At 33.0% G+C, this 16,520-nt stretch overlaps 1 protein-coding gene across 2 annotated transcripts in view; it reads right to left on the reverse strand.

The window, feature by feature from the left end:
• The window catches only part of DIAPH3 (diaphanous related formin 3), a 495,444-nt gene that overhangs the window by 241,521 nt on the left and 237,403 nt on the right, over positions 1-16,520 (reverse strand). For both annotated transcript variants that reach the window (XM_021929669.2, XM_021929670.2), the window contains 2 exons: positions 16,352-16,447; positions 3,873-3,967 (listed from right to left, as the gene is read on the reverse strand). In XM_021929669.2, coding sequence (XP_021785361.2) covers positions 3,873-3,967; positions 16,352-16,447 — 191 coding nt within the window. The remainder of the gene's footprint in view (positions 1-3,872; positions 3,968-16,351; positions 16,448-16,520) is intronic.

The raw sequence follows: 16,520 nt of genomic DNA on the forward strand, positions 1-16,520 counted from the left end.
ATTTTAATGGCAGTGTTTGCAAGATTTACTAATAGGATTACAGTTTTAATATTAAAAACTGAAGATGTCTCTAAAACAAAGTAACTTTTCTGATGTGAAAGAAATTTTAAAAGGTGTTGAAGACACATGATGATTGATATACCTTGCAGATAAAAGGCATGTAGAGGTCCTTTAGAAACTTAAGTAAGCCACACACTTGAACAACAGAACTACTTGAAGAACGATTAAAGGAATACACAAGACTATGTCTTCCTGATAGAACTTAAATGATTAAACAATCCCTTGGACAAAGTCTATATAGATCCTCTGTATCAAAATACAGTCAACTATAATAGTGTTACAAGAAGTTAGTGCATTGATATTAAAAATAAGATAAAAAAGAGTGGTTGGTGCTCACAATTCCAAATTACAGCATAAGTAAATTCTGTACAAGCCCAAAGTCGAATACAAACTATAATTAAGCCTAAATCATGCTATATAGATTTATGGGGAGAAATTCCCCAAAGGTGTTATTAGTTAAAAATACTGTTAGAGAATGTTATACATCAAAAGCAATTAGATCAAAGAATAAGTTATTGACTCACTGTGTACCTTTGGACAAAAACTTGGTTAACTGGCCAAAAACAAAACAAAAAAAAGTGGCATTTTAAGATCATCCCTAGACAAGTATTCACTATTAATAATATCAAATTGAATAAAAATAAAAGTATATGATTTCCCCGCATAAACAGAAATTTCTCTTAGTGGAATTGCTTGAGACCAAAAGACATGGTTATTTATATTTTCTTTTGACCCGTTCTAGTTGACAGCTGGATTGTGAGTTAGATTTTATTACTTCAGGCTTCTGAATTTCTTTAGCATCCTTTTAGATGACAATCAAATCCCCCTGAATATCTCATATATAATTAGATTTTCATCTTTAATCCAAACTTTTTTAATTTTTTCACTTCATTAATTTTACATTCTAACATAAAAATACCATTGTGATTTTAAGTGCATGGTCACAATCTCCCTTTGTTTCTCCCCTTACAAATTCCCCATACCCTTTGCAAATCTTAAGCTCTTGTTCAGCTAAAATCTGCACAGATATGCACACATGCCCAGCTTCCCTCACAGCCCACAGTATTATTACTGCCAAAACAATTGCCTCTCACTACATTTTTCATGCAACTCCTCTGCTCTATTCTACATCTATACTTATTCAACCTTTACGTACCCTTGCCTCCACATGTACACTCACAAAGCATATGCCCTCAACATATTCTATAGGTCTAAACCAATCTTAAAACTTTGCTTTCCTTGCTTTACAATTATGTATGGAAATATCATTTCCCTTGCCAAATGATAAATTCCAAGAAGATCAAGTCTAATTCTTATTGAGCCTAACATACAGCCGGGTGCTGCGGCTCACGCCTGTAATCCAGCACTTTGAGAGGTCAAGGTGGGCAGATCACTTGAGATCAAGAGTTCAAAACCAGCCTGGCCAACCTGGTGAAACCCCATTTCTACTAAAAATACAAAAATTAGCTGCGCATGGTGGCAGGCGCCTGAAATCCCAGCTACTCAGGAGGCTGAGGCAGAAGAAGAGCTTGAACCCGGGAGGCGGAGGTTGCACTGAGCTGAGATCACACCATTGCACTCCAGCCTCGGTGACAGAGTCTCATTCTGTCTCAAAAAAGAAACAAAGGTAATAAAAAATAAAAATTATTGAGCCTAATACAATGCCCTGAATATGGTGCATAAAATAAACTATTTGCAAAATGAATTAATAAATGACTGGTATGACAAACAAAGGTAAATAGGTAAGAAATGATGTGGAAAAGTGGCATGAAAAATGGCACAACAATGACATACTGCTGACCTGTACATATATACGAATAAATAACTAAATATGTCAAAATATAACCATCACAGTGAACACAAAGAACCAAAATCATGATTATTATAACATAAAGCTCTGTTTCCGTGCCCTGGTCAAATAGGAAGTTCTTCACATTAAAATGAGGACTATACTTTTAAAATTAAGAGTTCAAATAGCAAGAAATTTTTACTTTTTAATGAATGTATTAAAACCTTATATATGTTCAAAATAAATTTTTACATTTTAGAAATATCCAAGGCTGTTTTTATATTTAGAAAGTATGATAGGCACAATAATGACATCCATTCCTAAAGATGTACATGACTAATCACCAACACCTATGAAAATATTAAGTTACATGGCAAAGGGAATTTAGGTTATAGATGGAATTAAAGTTGCTATCAGCTGACCTTAGAGTGGTTATCCTGAATTATTTGGATGTACCCAATGTAATCAAAAAGTTCTTAAAAGTAGAAGAGAGAAAAACAATAGAGCTGGAGGGAGATGTGACTGTGAGACAAAGGAATCGAGGAATGCAAGATTGCTGGCTTGGAAGATGAAGGAATGGTTCTATTAGCCATGGAGTATGAACAACCATGAGAAGCTGGAAATACAAACAGATTCTTCCCTAGAGCCTACAAAAAGAAACACAGGCCATTCTGCCAGTACTTTGATGTTAGCATAGTAAGACCAATATCAGACTTCTGTTTTACAGGAATGTAAGATAATAAATTTGTATTATTTTAAGCAAATAAGTTTTTGGTGAATTGTTACAGTACCAATAAAAAACTAATACGTTACAAAATATATGGAGCTGAATGTACTTTGGACATGAATTTTAAAAAGCAAATCATCTCTTTTCTATTATATAACAAAACGACATGTTCATTTAAAACATTCATGTAATCAAGCTAAAAGCTACTCTGTAAATATTTAACTAATTCATTATAAGAAATACAAACAAGTATTAAGTAGAAAAATTTTATTTAAGGAAGTTGGAATCTATTCCCAGCAAGAAGGCACACACATAATCAACATGAATGAAGATGAAAATCCAGTAAAAAGAAAGTGAAAGAGAAAAAAATGCTTAAATAAGAGCAGCTCAATCAGGTAGTTTATTAGTCTCAGAGACTCACAGCACAAATCACTAGTGAAATTATGACCACTACATTTAGAAGACAAGATAGGAAAGGCAAAACTTAGAACAACTTCCAAAGATATAATTTATTGATTAGTTAAATGTTCAAAATAATTTTAATTGCTTGTTGGCACTAACAAGTGTTTGGTTTCTTTTTATTGCTAAGTAACATTTTCCTAAATATATCCGATATCAGAACAAAAGATGGTAAGCTGAAGATAATCTCTCACTATATAATTTGTGTTTTGATTCTCCAACTTTAAATTTTATCAAGATATACATTATTGATTTCTTATGTGGAACTCAGCAATAACTTCAACATGATGCTAGCATTCATTTGAAAATACTATGAATAAAAATCACTAACGAAAATCTTCTAGCCTTCTGAATAAATTCAAAATACTATGTAAACAATCTCTAATACTCATAGTAGCCCAAATGACTCAAAGAAGAATTGTTAGTAAAGGTAACTATAAATGAAAACTCCCTCGATCTTCTAAACCGTATAATAATATCTTCATAAGCCAAAGAAAAACACATTCTAAAAGGGCTATAGAAACAAATTTTAAGTAACACATTAATAATCTAAAGTATAACAAAAATAAAAACATAAAATTAAACAATTTGCCTTTCAGAAACAATAACTTAAAATACTTAAAATGCAATCATTTGATAGCATTATATTTCATGAGCAGTTAAGAGAAGATGCAGCTTTCTCTCCTGGCAATGCAGAAGTTATGCTAAAACTAATTATGCAGCAATGATTTTCCAGTTGAATGATTTGGGTGAAGAATTTTGCTTCACTTACAGATTTCTATTTAATGAGAAGCTTGCAATGAAATATTGAAATTTAAGCTGTGCCTGTTTGTTTACCTGAATCATAGACTCTGCCAACCGTGTTTCATCTACCTCCAATATCATCATTCTGATTTCCTCATATGGCACCCGAAAAGAGCTCAGGAAGATTGCTAAGAGGGAGAAAGAGAGAAAGGTTTATAACGAATAAGGTTTAAAAAAGTATTTCAGATGTAGTTCTATTTATAAAATCAAAAATAAATTCAGAAAACAAGAGAATTCAAACATTTAATATAATTATTATGTGGGAAACTTCCATTACCACATTTTATACTCTTCTCTAGTTTTAAAACTAGTGTTTAAACAACAGTCCTGTATTATTGCACTGGATCCAAGGTTGATTTTTAAATGCTCAGTTATTTATCTACCATAAGAATGATGCCAGTTTTCATGTGATAACAAAAAATGAAATAAGGTACACAATAAAAACATCACATTGTAATGAAAATAATGAGAAAACCACAATAGGTGCATGTAATATTTGTCTAAACATAGGTGTTATTTGCTTGTATCTCTTCTAGCCTTAGAAAAGAGTTCAGCAAAAAGTATTTTAAGAAAACTGCTAAGCAGTACATTAACACTTTTACAAGTAATAATAGCACTTCACTATTCAGAAACATTGTAAACAGTATGCTAGAGAAATCTTACATGTAACCAAAGCTTAAAATATCCAATTTTAGAAAACAAATTCTCATTGAAAACTATCCAAATGTAATAGATAGTATAATATGTTATTACTGAGAATTCTAAACATTATTTACATCTTTCTTGATGCCTCTTATATTAACTATTATAATGATTTTCTCAAAAGTTACTGAAGTAGAAGGATATTTTCACAGCAACAGATACAATGCTTTTGCTAGTTCACCCCTTATTCTACTATTATGTTTCTACATTCAAGATGTCACTTCTTAACCATACTCAGCACCTGCAAATCAATAGCCTATTATTTTTCTTTTTTATTTAATGAATGTCTATGTCATCTAGTATGTGTATTTCTAGATAAAGACACTATGTTCAACACCTCATATCTGTGGGTTCCACATTCACAAATCTGACCAACTGTGGATCAAATTCAATCCACAGTAGGTTAAATCTAACGATACAGAAACCACAGATATAAAAGCTGACTATAAGGAACTTGAGCATCTGTGGATTTTGGTATTCATCGGGAGTCCTGGAACCAATCCCTCTGATATCAAAGGATGACTATTTTTTATAAAACTCAGGAAACAGGATCAGCTTCTTTTCTGTATTGAGGTTGTATTCCTGACTTGTGAGACTATCATGTACTACCTACAGGTTAACAAGGGCACCATCTGTGTTCATATCACCAATACACACAGTTCTGAACCCAAGAACTCTTAAATATGAAATAATTATGATAAAACTCACAGATGTCTATAATCCTTAATATCCCAAGAACAAGATAAAATATATAAATGGTATAAGAGTAAATAGAGATTTGGCCAGGCGTGGTGGCTCACGCCTGTAATCCCAGCACTTTGGGAGGCAGAGGCAGGCGGATCATGAGGTCAGGAGATCAAGACCATCTTGGCTAACACAGGGAAACTCCGTCTCTACTAAAAATACAAAAAATTAGCCAGGCGTGGTGGCATGCACCTGTAGTCCCTGCTACTCGTGAGGCTGAGGCAGGAGTATCGCTTGAACCCAAGAAGTAGAGGTTGCAGTGAACCAAGATTGAGCCACTGCACTCCAGCCTGGGTGATACAGTTAGACTCTGTCTCAAAAAAAAAAAAAAAAAAAGTAGTAGAGATTTGTAAAATTACAAAAGATAACTCCATAGCAGACAACAGAACATGCAAAAAAATATAATCACTGAAGATGGTGAAGTAGGGCTCTCCAGTAATTCTCCACCCTCACAGAAACATCAATTTGAACTAGCCATATGTGAAAGAAAATACGTTCAAAAGAGAGAAAACAAGCAAAGAATCATAGTACCTGCTATAGACTAATACTAAAAAAGAAACATTGATGATGTAAAGAATGTTTTACATTACCCATATCAATCCCTCCCCCAACGTCAGGCAGTAGAGCAAAAAAAAAAAAGATACTGTCTACTTGAAAAATAGAGAGGGAAGTGAACATATAAATTTGCCTTTGTGCTTAACAACAAATCTACCACTATAAAACGCTCATGGACTCTGATTCCTTACAGGTACCTGCAATCTAAGCATCTAAACTGACACTGGTATCAGACAGGAATCCAATGGTCCTTTGAGAAAAACTCGAGTTCTGGCCCATATCACCGACAGATGACTGCAGCGACCTTCCTTTACAGAAAATACTTAGCGGCAAGCAGGCGACAGCAGTCGTGGGATTCAGGAACCACCCAGGACTGCAACAGCATTAGGAACCATGAAAGTAAGCCTGATGCTGGATCAGCTGTGGGAGCCCAAAATTTTCCAGCCTGGGCTGCACCACCCAAAGCACTTCTAGGCTTAGGGCACGCCCTAGCACTGCACCAATAACAGCAGTCCATACCAGATGGTCTACTCAGAAACCCTAGACAGACTTACTGTTGAACGATGACCTAAAATAAAGTCAAACTGAGAAGAATGGAATAAATATCTACTTCTTCAACGTGTAGACAGCAGCATTTGACCACAATGCAAAAATACAATCAGGGAAACATGACATCACCAAAGGGACAAAATAAGCTGCCAGTGATGCACACTAGAGACCAACATGTATGAACTATCTGGCAAGGAATTCAAAGCTGTAGTTTAAGAAAGTTCAGTGAACTTCAAGAAAATATTTTAAAAAAATGTTAAATGTTACACCTAATACTATAAAAACCCTAGAAGAAAACCTAGGTAATACCTACCATTCAGGACATACACATGGGCAAGGACTTCATGTTTAAAACATCAAAAGCAACGGCAACAAAAGCCAAAACTGACAAATGGGATCTAATTAAACTAAAGAGCTTCTGCACAGCAAAAGAAACTACCATCAGAGTGAACAAGCAACCTACAGAATGGGAGAAAATTTTTGCAATCTGCTCATCTGACAAAGGGCTAATATCCAGAACCTACAAAGAACTCAAACAAATTTACAAGAAAAAAAAACAAACAATCCCATCAAAAAGTGGGCAAGGGATATGAACAGACATTTCTCAAAAGAAGACATGCATACAGCCAACAGACACATGGAAAAAATGCTGATCATCACTGGCCATCAGAGAAATGCAAATCAAAACCACAATGAGATACAATCTCACTCCAGTTAGAATGGCAATCATTCAAAAGTCAGGAAACAACAGGTGCTGGAGAGGATGTGGAGAAATAGGAACACTTTTACACTGTTGATGGGATTGTCAACTAGTTCAACCATTATGGAAAACAGTATGGTGATTCCTCAAGGATCTAGAACTAGAAGTACCATAGGACCCAGCCATCCCATTACTGGGTATATACCCAAAGGATTATAAATCATGCTGCTGTAAAGACACATGCACACGTATGTTCATTGCAGCACTATTCACAATAGCAAAGACTTGGAATCAACCCAAATGTCCATCAGTGACAGACTGGATTAAGAAAATGTGGCACATATACACCATGGAATACTATGCAGCCATCAAAAAGGATGAGTTTGTGTCCTTTGTAGGGACATGGATGCAGCTGGAAACCATCATTCTTAGCAAACTGTCACAAGAACAGAAAACCAAACACCGCATGTTCTCACTCATAGGTGGGAACTGAACAATGAGATCACTTGGACTCGGGAAGGGGGACATCACACACCGGGGCCTATCATGGGGAGGGGGGAGGGGGGAGGGATTGCATTGGGAGTTATACCTGATGTAAATGACGAGTTGATGGGTGCTGACGAGTTGATGGGTGCAGCACAGCAACATGGCACAAGTATACATATGTAACAAACCTGCACGTTATGCACATGTACCCTAGAACTTAAAGTATAATAATAATATAAAAAATCAAAAAAAAAAAAAGAAAGTTCAGTGAACTTCAAGAAAAAAAAACAGTAATTTTTAACAAAGAAAATAGTTTTTAAAAATTAAACAGAAATACTAGAGCTAAAATACACAAGGTACAAAATGAGAAATTCAACAGAGAGTATCAACTGTAGAAGTGATCAAGCAGAAGAAAAAAAATCTGTAAACTTAAAGACAATTCATTTAAACGTATACAGTAAGAGAATAAGAAAAATGAATGAAAAGGAATGAAGAAAACGTAAAATTTATGGGACAGCATTAAAGAGCAAAAACGTGTCATTGAGGTTTGAGAGAGTAGATAACACTGTAGAAAATTTATTTTAAAAAGTAACAGCAGAAAACTTTCCAAACCTGGAAAAAGATATAAATATCCAGATATGAGAAGGTAAAAGGTATCCAGTATGATTGAATCCAATACTACCATGACATTATAATCAAACTGTCAAAGATCAAAGACAAAGAGGGGATCCAGAAAGCAACAAGAGAAAATAATAAAAAAGCAAACAAGAGAGTTCCAGTATACCTAACAGCAGACTTCTCAACAGAAACCTTACATGCCAGGAGAAAATATGATGACATATTAAAAGTACTGAAGAAAAACAACTTCTAACTAAGAATACTGTACCATAAAAATTTATTTTTCAGAAATCAAGGATAGAGTTTCCCAGATAAACACAAGCTAAGGAAGTTCACAATCAACAGCACTGTCTTATAAAAATTGCTAAATGAAATTCTTCCAGTTGAAAGAAAAGGATGATAATGAGAAATACAAAAATATCTGAAAGTATAACTCACCAGTAAAAGTAAGTATATAGTCAAATTTTGAATATTCTAATAATGTAATGGTGGTATGTAAAATCACTTATATCTTTAAAAGAGAGAATAGAGGACAAAACTATTAAAATTTACAGTAACTACAATAAATTGTTAAGGAATATTCAATATGGAAAGATGTGAATTGTGACATCAAAAATTCAAAATTGAAGGAGAGAGTACAATTAACACGTAGTCTTATTTTTTTATAAGTGATCAAGGTTATCAGTTTCAAATAAACTGTTTTAACTATAAAAAATATTTTAGCCTCATGATAACCACAAAAAATCTACACTAAATGCACTACAAATCAAAAGCAAAAAATCCAAACATACTATTAGAGAATAATCACTTATCCAGAAAGGAAAACAGTAATAAAGGAAAAAAGTAAAAAGGATCTACAAAACAAGTAGAAAACAATCAACAAAATGGTAGTTATAAGACCTTCACTATCAATAATTATCTAGAATCTAAATGGATTGAATTCTCAAATTAAAAGACAGTGGCTGAATGAAAACAAAACAAAACTACAACAATATGCTGACTACTGAAGACTCATTTCACCTGTAAAGACACATATAAACCAAGTGTAAAGATAGAAAAAGATATTCCATGCACATGAAAACCAAGAGAGAACAGGAGTAGCTATATTAACATCAGATAAAATATACTTTAAACCAAAAACTGTAAAAGGAAACAAAGAAGGATATTACATAATAAAGTGATCAACTCAGCAAAAGGATGTAACACTTGTAAAATATGTATATATATATGTGTATGTGTACATATATATATTATGTATCCAACACCAAAGAATCTAAATATACAAAGCAAATAGATCTACAGGGAGACATACATTTCAATACAATAATATTAGGAGACTTCAACACCTCATTTTCAGCAATAAAACAATCATCTAGACAGAAAATCAAAAAACATTAAATAGAAAACGAACTCTAGGCCAAAAGGACCTAACAAATATTTACAGAACATTTCATATAACAAAATCAGAATAAACATCCTTCTCTCAACTGCACGTGGAACATTCTCCAGGACAGATCATATGTTACGCCACAAAACAAGTCTTAACAAATTTAAGGAGACTAGAATCATATCAAGTATATTTTCTGACCACAATGGAATAAAACTAGAAATCAATAACAGAAGAAAATTCAAAAACTTTTCAAATACATGAACACGAAACCACATGTTTCTAAATAACTAATGGGTCAATGAAGAAATTAAAAGTCTTCAATTTTAAAATTTATTTAGAAAAATGAAAAGGGAAACACAACATACCAAAATATATGGGATATAGCAAAAGCAGATCTAAGTGAGAAGCTTACAGAAATAAACATCTACATTTACAAAACAAAAAAATCTCAATCTAACATTGCACCTGGAGGAATTAGAAAAACAAGACAAACTCAACCCAAAATTATTAGAAGCAAGAAAGTATTAAAGATCCAATCAGAAATAAATGAAATGGAGACTAGAAAATACTAAAAAAGAAAAAATAAAGAAAGAAAAAAGAAAACAAAAAACAAAAAGTTGATTTTTGGAAAAATAAACAAAATAATCAAATGTTTATTTAGACTAAGAAGACTCAAATAAATATAGTCATAAATGAAAAGATATTACAACTGACACCACAAAAATAAAAAGAATTATATGAGACTATTTTCAATGATTTCTTATACATCAATAAATTGGATAACCTAGAAAAAAAATTGATAAAATCCTAGAAAATTATAACTTATCAAGATTTAATTATAAAACAATAGAATACCTGAATAAACCAATAACCAGTAAGGAAACTGAAATCAGTAATAAGTAGTTTCTCACCAAAGAAAAGCTGAGGATCTAATATATTCGCTGCTTAATTCTATCAAACATGTAAGTAAAAACTATTACCAATTCTTATGAAAACATTCAAAACAACAATAAAAGAGTAGAGAATACTGCCAAACTCACTCCACTAGGCTGGCATTCCCCCGACACCAAAACCTGCAAGGATGCAACAGAAGAAAACTACTTGTCACTAACCCTGAAGCAAAAATTCTCAAGAAACTGAATTTAAAGATCAATCACCATGATCAAATAGGATTCATTCCGGAGATGCAAGGATGGTTCAAAATATGTAAATCAATAAATGTGACACATCCTATTAACAGTATGAAGGACAAAATCATATAATCATTTCAATAGATAGAAAAATAATTTGACAGAATTCATCACTCTTTTATGATAAAAAATTTCAACAAATTAGGAATAGAAGAAATCTGTCACAACACAATAAATATAGGTGTTATATATGACAAACACACAGCTATCATCATAACAAATAGAGAAAAGTTAAAAGCTTTTCCTATAAAATCTGGAAGATGAGGATCTCTACTTTCACCACTTCTGTTCAACATATTACTTGAAGTTCTAACCAGGACAATTAGGCAAGAGAAAAAAAAAAGGCAGAAATAAGTTAAACTGTACTTGCTTGCAGAAAACAAGCTTAAATAAAAAAAATCATAAAGACTCCACCAACAAACTGTTAGATCAAATAAATTCAGTAAAATTTCAGGACACAAAATCAACATAAAAATCAGTACCATTTCCACACACTAATAGCAAACTATCTGAAAAAGTAATCAAGAAAATTCCATGTACAACAGCTACCAACTATTAGAGATCATTATGTTAAGTGAAATAAGTCAGACAGAGAAAGGCAAATATCACAATTTCTCACTTATTTGTAGGATCTAAAAATCAGAACAATTTAACTCAGGGAGATAGAGAAGAAGGAATGATTACCACAGGCTGGGAAGTGTAGTAGGGGAGTGGGGAGAGATGCAGATGGATGGTTAATGGATTCCAAAAAAAAAAACTCAAAATGAAAAAAGAGACTAAGAAACTACTACTAAGAAACTACTAGAAGAAAAGAGGGGGAAAGCTCCAGGACATTGGTCTCTATAATAAAATTTTGACTATCACCTCAAAAGCACAGGCAAAAATAGACAAATAGTATTACACCAAGCTTAAAAAGCTTCTGCATAAAATATATAATCCACAGAGTGAACAGACAAACTACAGAATAGGAGGAAATATTTGTAAACAATATACCTAATAAGGGATTAATATCTAAAATATATAAAGAACTGAAACAATTTAAGGAAAAGAAAACAATTAACCAAAATAAAAAGTGGATAAAAGACCTAAACACATTTCTCAAAAGAAGACATACAAATGTTCAACAGGTATATTTAAAACAGGTTCAACGTCTCTAATCATCAATGACAGGCAAAACAAAACCACAATGAGATACCACCTAAACCCCTGTTAGAATGGCTATTATCAAAAAGACAAAAATGGATAAAAAACTGTGGGACATACTATGCAATGGGGTATTATTTAGCCATAAAAAAGAATGAGATCCTCTCATTTGCAACAACATAGACGGAACTGAAGATCATCAAATTAAGTAAAATAAGCCAAGCAGAGAGAGACAAACGTCACATGTTCTCACTTCTTTGTGGGATCTAAAACTCAAAATAATTTAACTCAGGGAGATAGGAGTAGAAGTACAGTTACCACAGGCTGGGAAATGCTGTAGGGGAGTCGGGGTGGTGGGATGTAGGTGAGGGTGGTTAATGGGTACAAAAAATTTGAAAGAATGAATAAGACCTACTAATTGATAGCACAACAGAGTGATTATAGTCAATAATAATTTAATCATGCATTTAAAAATAACTAATAGAATTTAATTGGATCGTTTGTAACACAAAGGGTAAATGCTTGGGGATAGATATCCCATTCTCCATGATGCTACTGTTATGCCCAAATCCAAACATCTCATGTACCCCATAAATACATAAAACTACTATGTACCCACAAAAATGTTTTTAAAAAGACAAAAGATAACAAGTGTTAGAAAAGATGTTGAGAAAAAGGAATTCTTATACACTTTTGGTATGAATGTAAAGTAGTAAACCATTATTAAAAAACAGTATGGAGTCTCCTTAAAATATTCAAAATGGAATTACCATATAACCAAGCAATTCCATTACTGGATATATATCCACAAGAAATAAAATCAGTATCACAAAGAGATCTGCATTCTCATGTTCACTGGAATACTATTTACAATAGGCAGGATATGAAATCAGCGTAAGAGACCATCAATGAAGGACTAGATAAAGTAAATGTGGTATATATACAAAATGGAATACTATTCAGACATAAAAAAGAACAGGCCAGGTGTGGTGGTTCATGCCTATAATCTCAGCACTTTGGGTGGCCGAGGCAGGTGGATTGCTTGAGGTCAGGAGTTCAAGACCAGCCTGGCCAATACGGCAAAACCCTGTCTCTACTAAAAAAATACAAAAATTAGCCAGGTGTGGTGGTGTACACCTGTACAGCTACTCAGGAGACTGAGGCATGAGAGTGAACTCAAGAGGTGAAGGCTGCAGTAAGCTGAGGTCATGCCACTGCACTCCAGCCTGTGTGACAGAGTAGAGCCAGACTCTGTCTCAAAAAAATAAATAAACAAACAAATACATAAGATAAACAAATAGCATAACATAATGATAAATATAATAGCAAATAATAAATACAAGAAAAAGCAGAAAAGATACAATGGTGATAGTAGAATTTGCTTTACAGATGGAATATTCTTTTAGTTTCTCCTATAGTTGTCATTTGTTCACTCCTTTGAGATATTCTATAATTAAAGTAGTACCTAGCACATATATAAAGATCAAACTAGGGTTTAAAAAATAGTTTATGAATAAACTGTCTTTTGGAAAGCATTTGTTATAACAACTAAGGACAAAAAAAAATACAAGAGTTGAAAATGACCTGATGCCTAAGAGACAATTCAGAAGACAAATATACATTTTCTAAATACTTTAAGTTACTGAAAATGAGAGATATTCAGTTAATGTGTCCAAGAGATCGATCAAAAGGAATCTTTTTACTAACATACATCTTTATCTTTCAGAAGATGACTATACAGATCCAATAGGAAGCTTTGGATTCAGCTTGAAAGCGTAAAGTGTACAGATTTTAGAACCAGTCATGCTTGTTTTCTGCTAGGAAATTTATAAATATTTAAACCTTGATGATAATTTGTACATTCCAGGGTTCCTCCTTTTACAGCTCTTACTGCCAGTGTAAACAAATCTGGTAAAACAAATGAATCTCACAAAACTCCTGAGCCTTCTCTTGATCCTAGTGTGCCTGGAATTCTATCCTTCATGATGGGCCCAAAATCTTGGCCAAAACCTTTATGAACTCAAAAAAATAGGAAACCCAAAACACTCTTAAATAAACAAGTAGACAAATGAATGACTTTTAGATTCTTTCTCCCAAATTCTAATCTAGTACACAACCATAATATTTCTCTTCAATCAACTTTAGAAATGAACCTCTCCATTTCAGTATCAGTATTCTACTACTGACCACTGTTTTATTTCAATTTATCTCAATCTAAAACAGTTTTAAGACTCTTCTCAGAATTCACACTCTCAAAACTCTAAATTTCATGACAAAAACCAGCTGTGAATCAAACTATAATTACAATAAAGATTATAGGCTCCTAAAGCTTCTTAAAGCTTAAATCATGATGCCTGCTACCATCAGAGAGGGCAAGAATAATCTTAAAATGGATTACATCATAACATGACATGGTATAAATTCTGTATCTTTTCATCTTACACTTTAAAACATGTTTCTCAATTAAATGAACAGGATATATATACTCTAGCTAAATGAAACAAGGCAAACAGGACCCTTTCCATAAAAACGTTATTCTGTTATCTGTAAAAAGAAACAGATATACATTAAACTATATAAACATTAAAATATTTTCAAAATGAGCAATCTTATTGAAATCACTTAACTGCTACACCCACCAGATTCCCTATCTATACTGTCAATGCTAATACCCACCTGGTGGGATTGTAGTGAAGATTAAAGGGCCAAATACAGAACTAATAAACAAAGGTAATCAGTATTTATTGGCTGTTTTAACTATATTTGAAAGCCCATGTAGAACACGTCCTGTAATACATAAATAAATAACCTTGTTCAAAAAGTTATTTAACTTTGAGATGGACATTTAGGCTAACTTATCACAGCTGACCCATTCAGAAAGAATTCTATTAAACATTATATTTCTTCAGAAACTATTACAAGACTAGAATCAACACTACTAAATAGTAATGCAGTTCATGAACATTCTTCAAAACAAAATCATCTCTTTAGATCACAGACACAGAACTTTTTGACATTATCTGACATAGTTCAAAACACAGTGCTTTGAACTGAGACCATTCTTTTGGGAGGGAAATTCCCTAAAGTATGTATATCATACAAAAAACAAACACAAACAAAATCTCTGTGGTCTAAGCAACACACACAAATTATTTCTCATGAAGATGACATGGTTCATCAAACCAGAAACGCAGAGCTCTATTAATTATGATCCCTACATCAGCATGATGGACACCTCTCTGAATGCCATTCTGGGTGCCAGGGGGAGCTTCTTCAACCACCAATGAAATGCTTCCACTCAAAAAGTGACATTATCTCCACTCCCATCTTCACTGGTCCAAGCACATCACTTGGTGACTCCTAACTTGACAGGGGCAGAGATGTGCAATCAGCAGTGCCCAGAAATAGAGAATTGACTACTAAACAATACATCAATGCCACCATACTATCCATGGGGATCTTGGCAGGCCTGCATTGTAGAAAAGGGATGAGTTTAGATCAAAGTGATTATGAAGGAGAGGAGGTTCTGAAATTTTCATAAAAGGAATGCCAACTCTACCATTTGGATACATTGCCTCTAACGTAACTCCCACTTTAATCAGTAGCATAGATCTTTATCCTCTTGCTGAAGAACTGTTTTATTCCAATATTTGCTAAAAGCTCAGCTGAGGCATGTAATAATTGAGGGACAGACTAAAAACCATGTTAATTCATCATCACTCTAGATTTTCCACATTATTTATATCCCTCTTGCACCATCAGAAAGTGATATTACAGACCATAGTACATCATCTCTAAGCATAACTACCTTTGATGAACTTAGAGTAGTTAGAAATGAGTTAAGAGCAAAACTATTTGCCTTCTTCTTTCACAGTAATTTGGTCAAGAAGATAATTCAATACTCTGTATTTAGCTCCTGTAACAGTAATTAAATCTAAAATATTTCTACTCAGAACTTTTGAGAAAAGGCTTTGAACTGCTCAGATGGGATAACTGAATTCACTTTACCCACCATCCTTATTTCCGTTAATATTCTAACCTCCTTTATGCGTAGCCAAGTATCACAAATATTAGAAATTCAGAGTTACAAAAGAAGAATACATTACCAATTTTTTTTCAAATATGATGTCATTACCTAAATTCCTTAAGTCTTTATTTTTATATTTTAAAAAAGGGACTTTAAAGAGTAGTTTTTCTTCAGTTATGAAAGGTAGAATTTCATTTTAAAACCTTTTCTTATTTGTATTTTCTAATATGCATTATCTTTTGAAGCATTTAATCCCATAATTTACCTAAAGGAGTTATTTGTGAATTTATCATGCATATAATAACAAAATGAAAATAGCAAATAATGAATAATCGGTCTTAAATAAAATGAAATCATTTAAAGAAATATTTCCACTGTCTTTCAATGGTATTGGAATATGATACTTACAAAGGTTCTGGGCAATTTTAGAATCTAGAAACTTAAGTTCTTTAATTTTTTTCTTAATTGATTTCTTTTCTTCAGTATCTTCCTCTTCTCTTCTCTCTGTAAAACCAAGAGTAGGTCCATGTTAGGGGCAGTAATTCATTCAAATACAGAAGTGTAAAAAGTGAACTTT

Source organism: Papio anubis, chromosome 15 (genome assembly GCF_008728515.1).
Source record: "Papio anubis isolate 15944 chromosome 15, Panubis1.0, whole genome shotgun sequence".
NCBI lineage: Eukaryota > Metazoa > Chordata > Mammalia > Primates > Cercopithecidae > Papio > Papio anubis.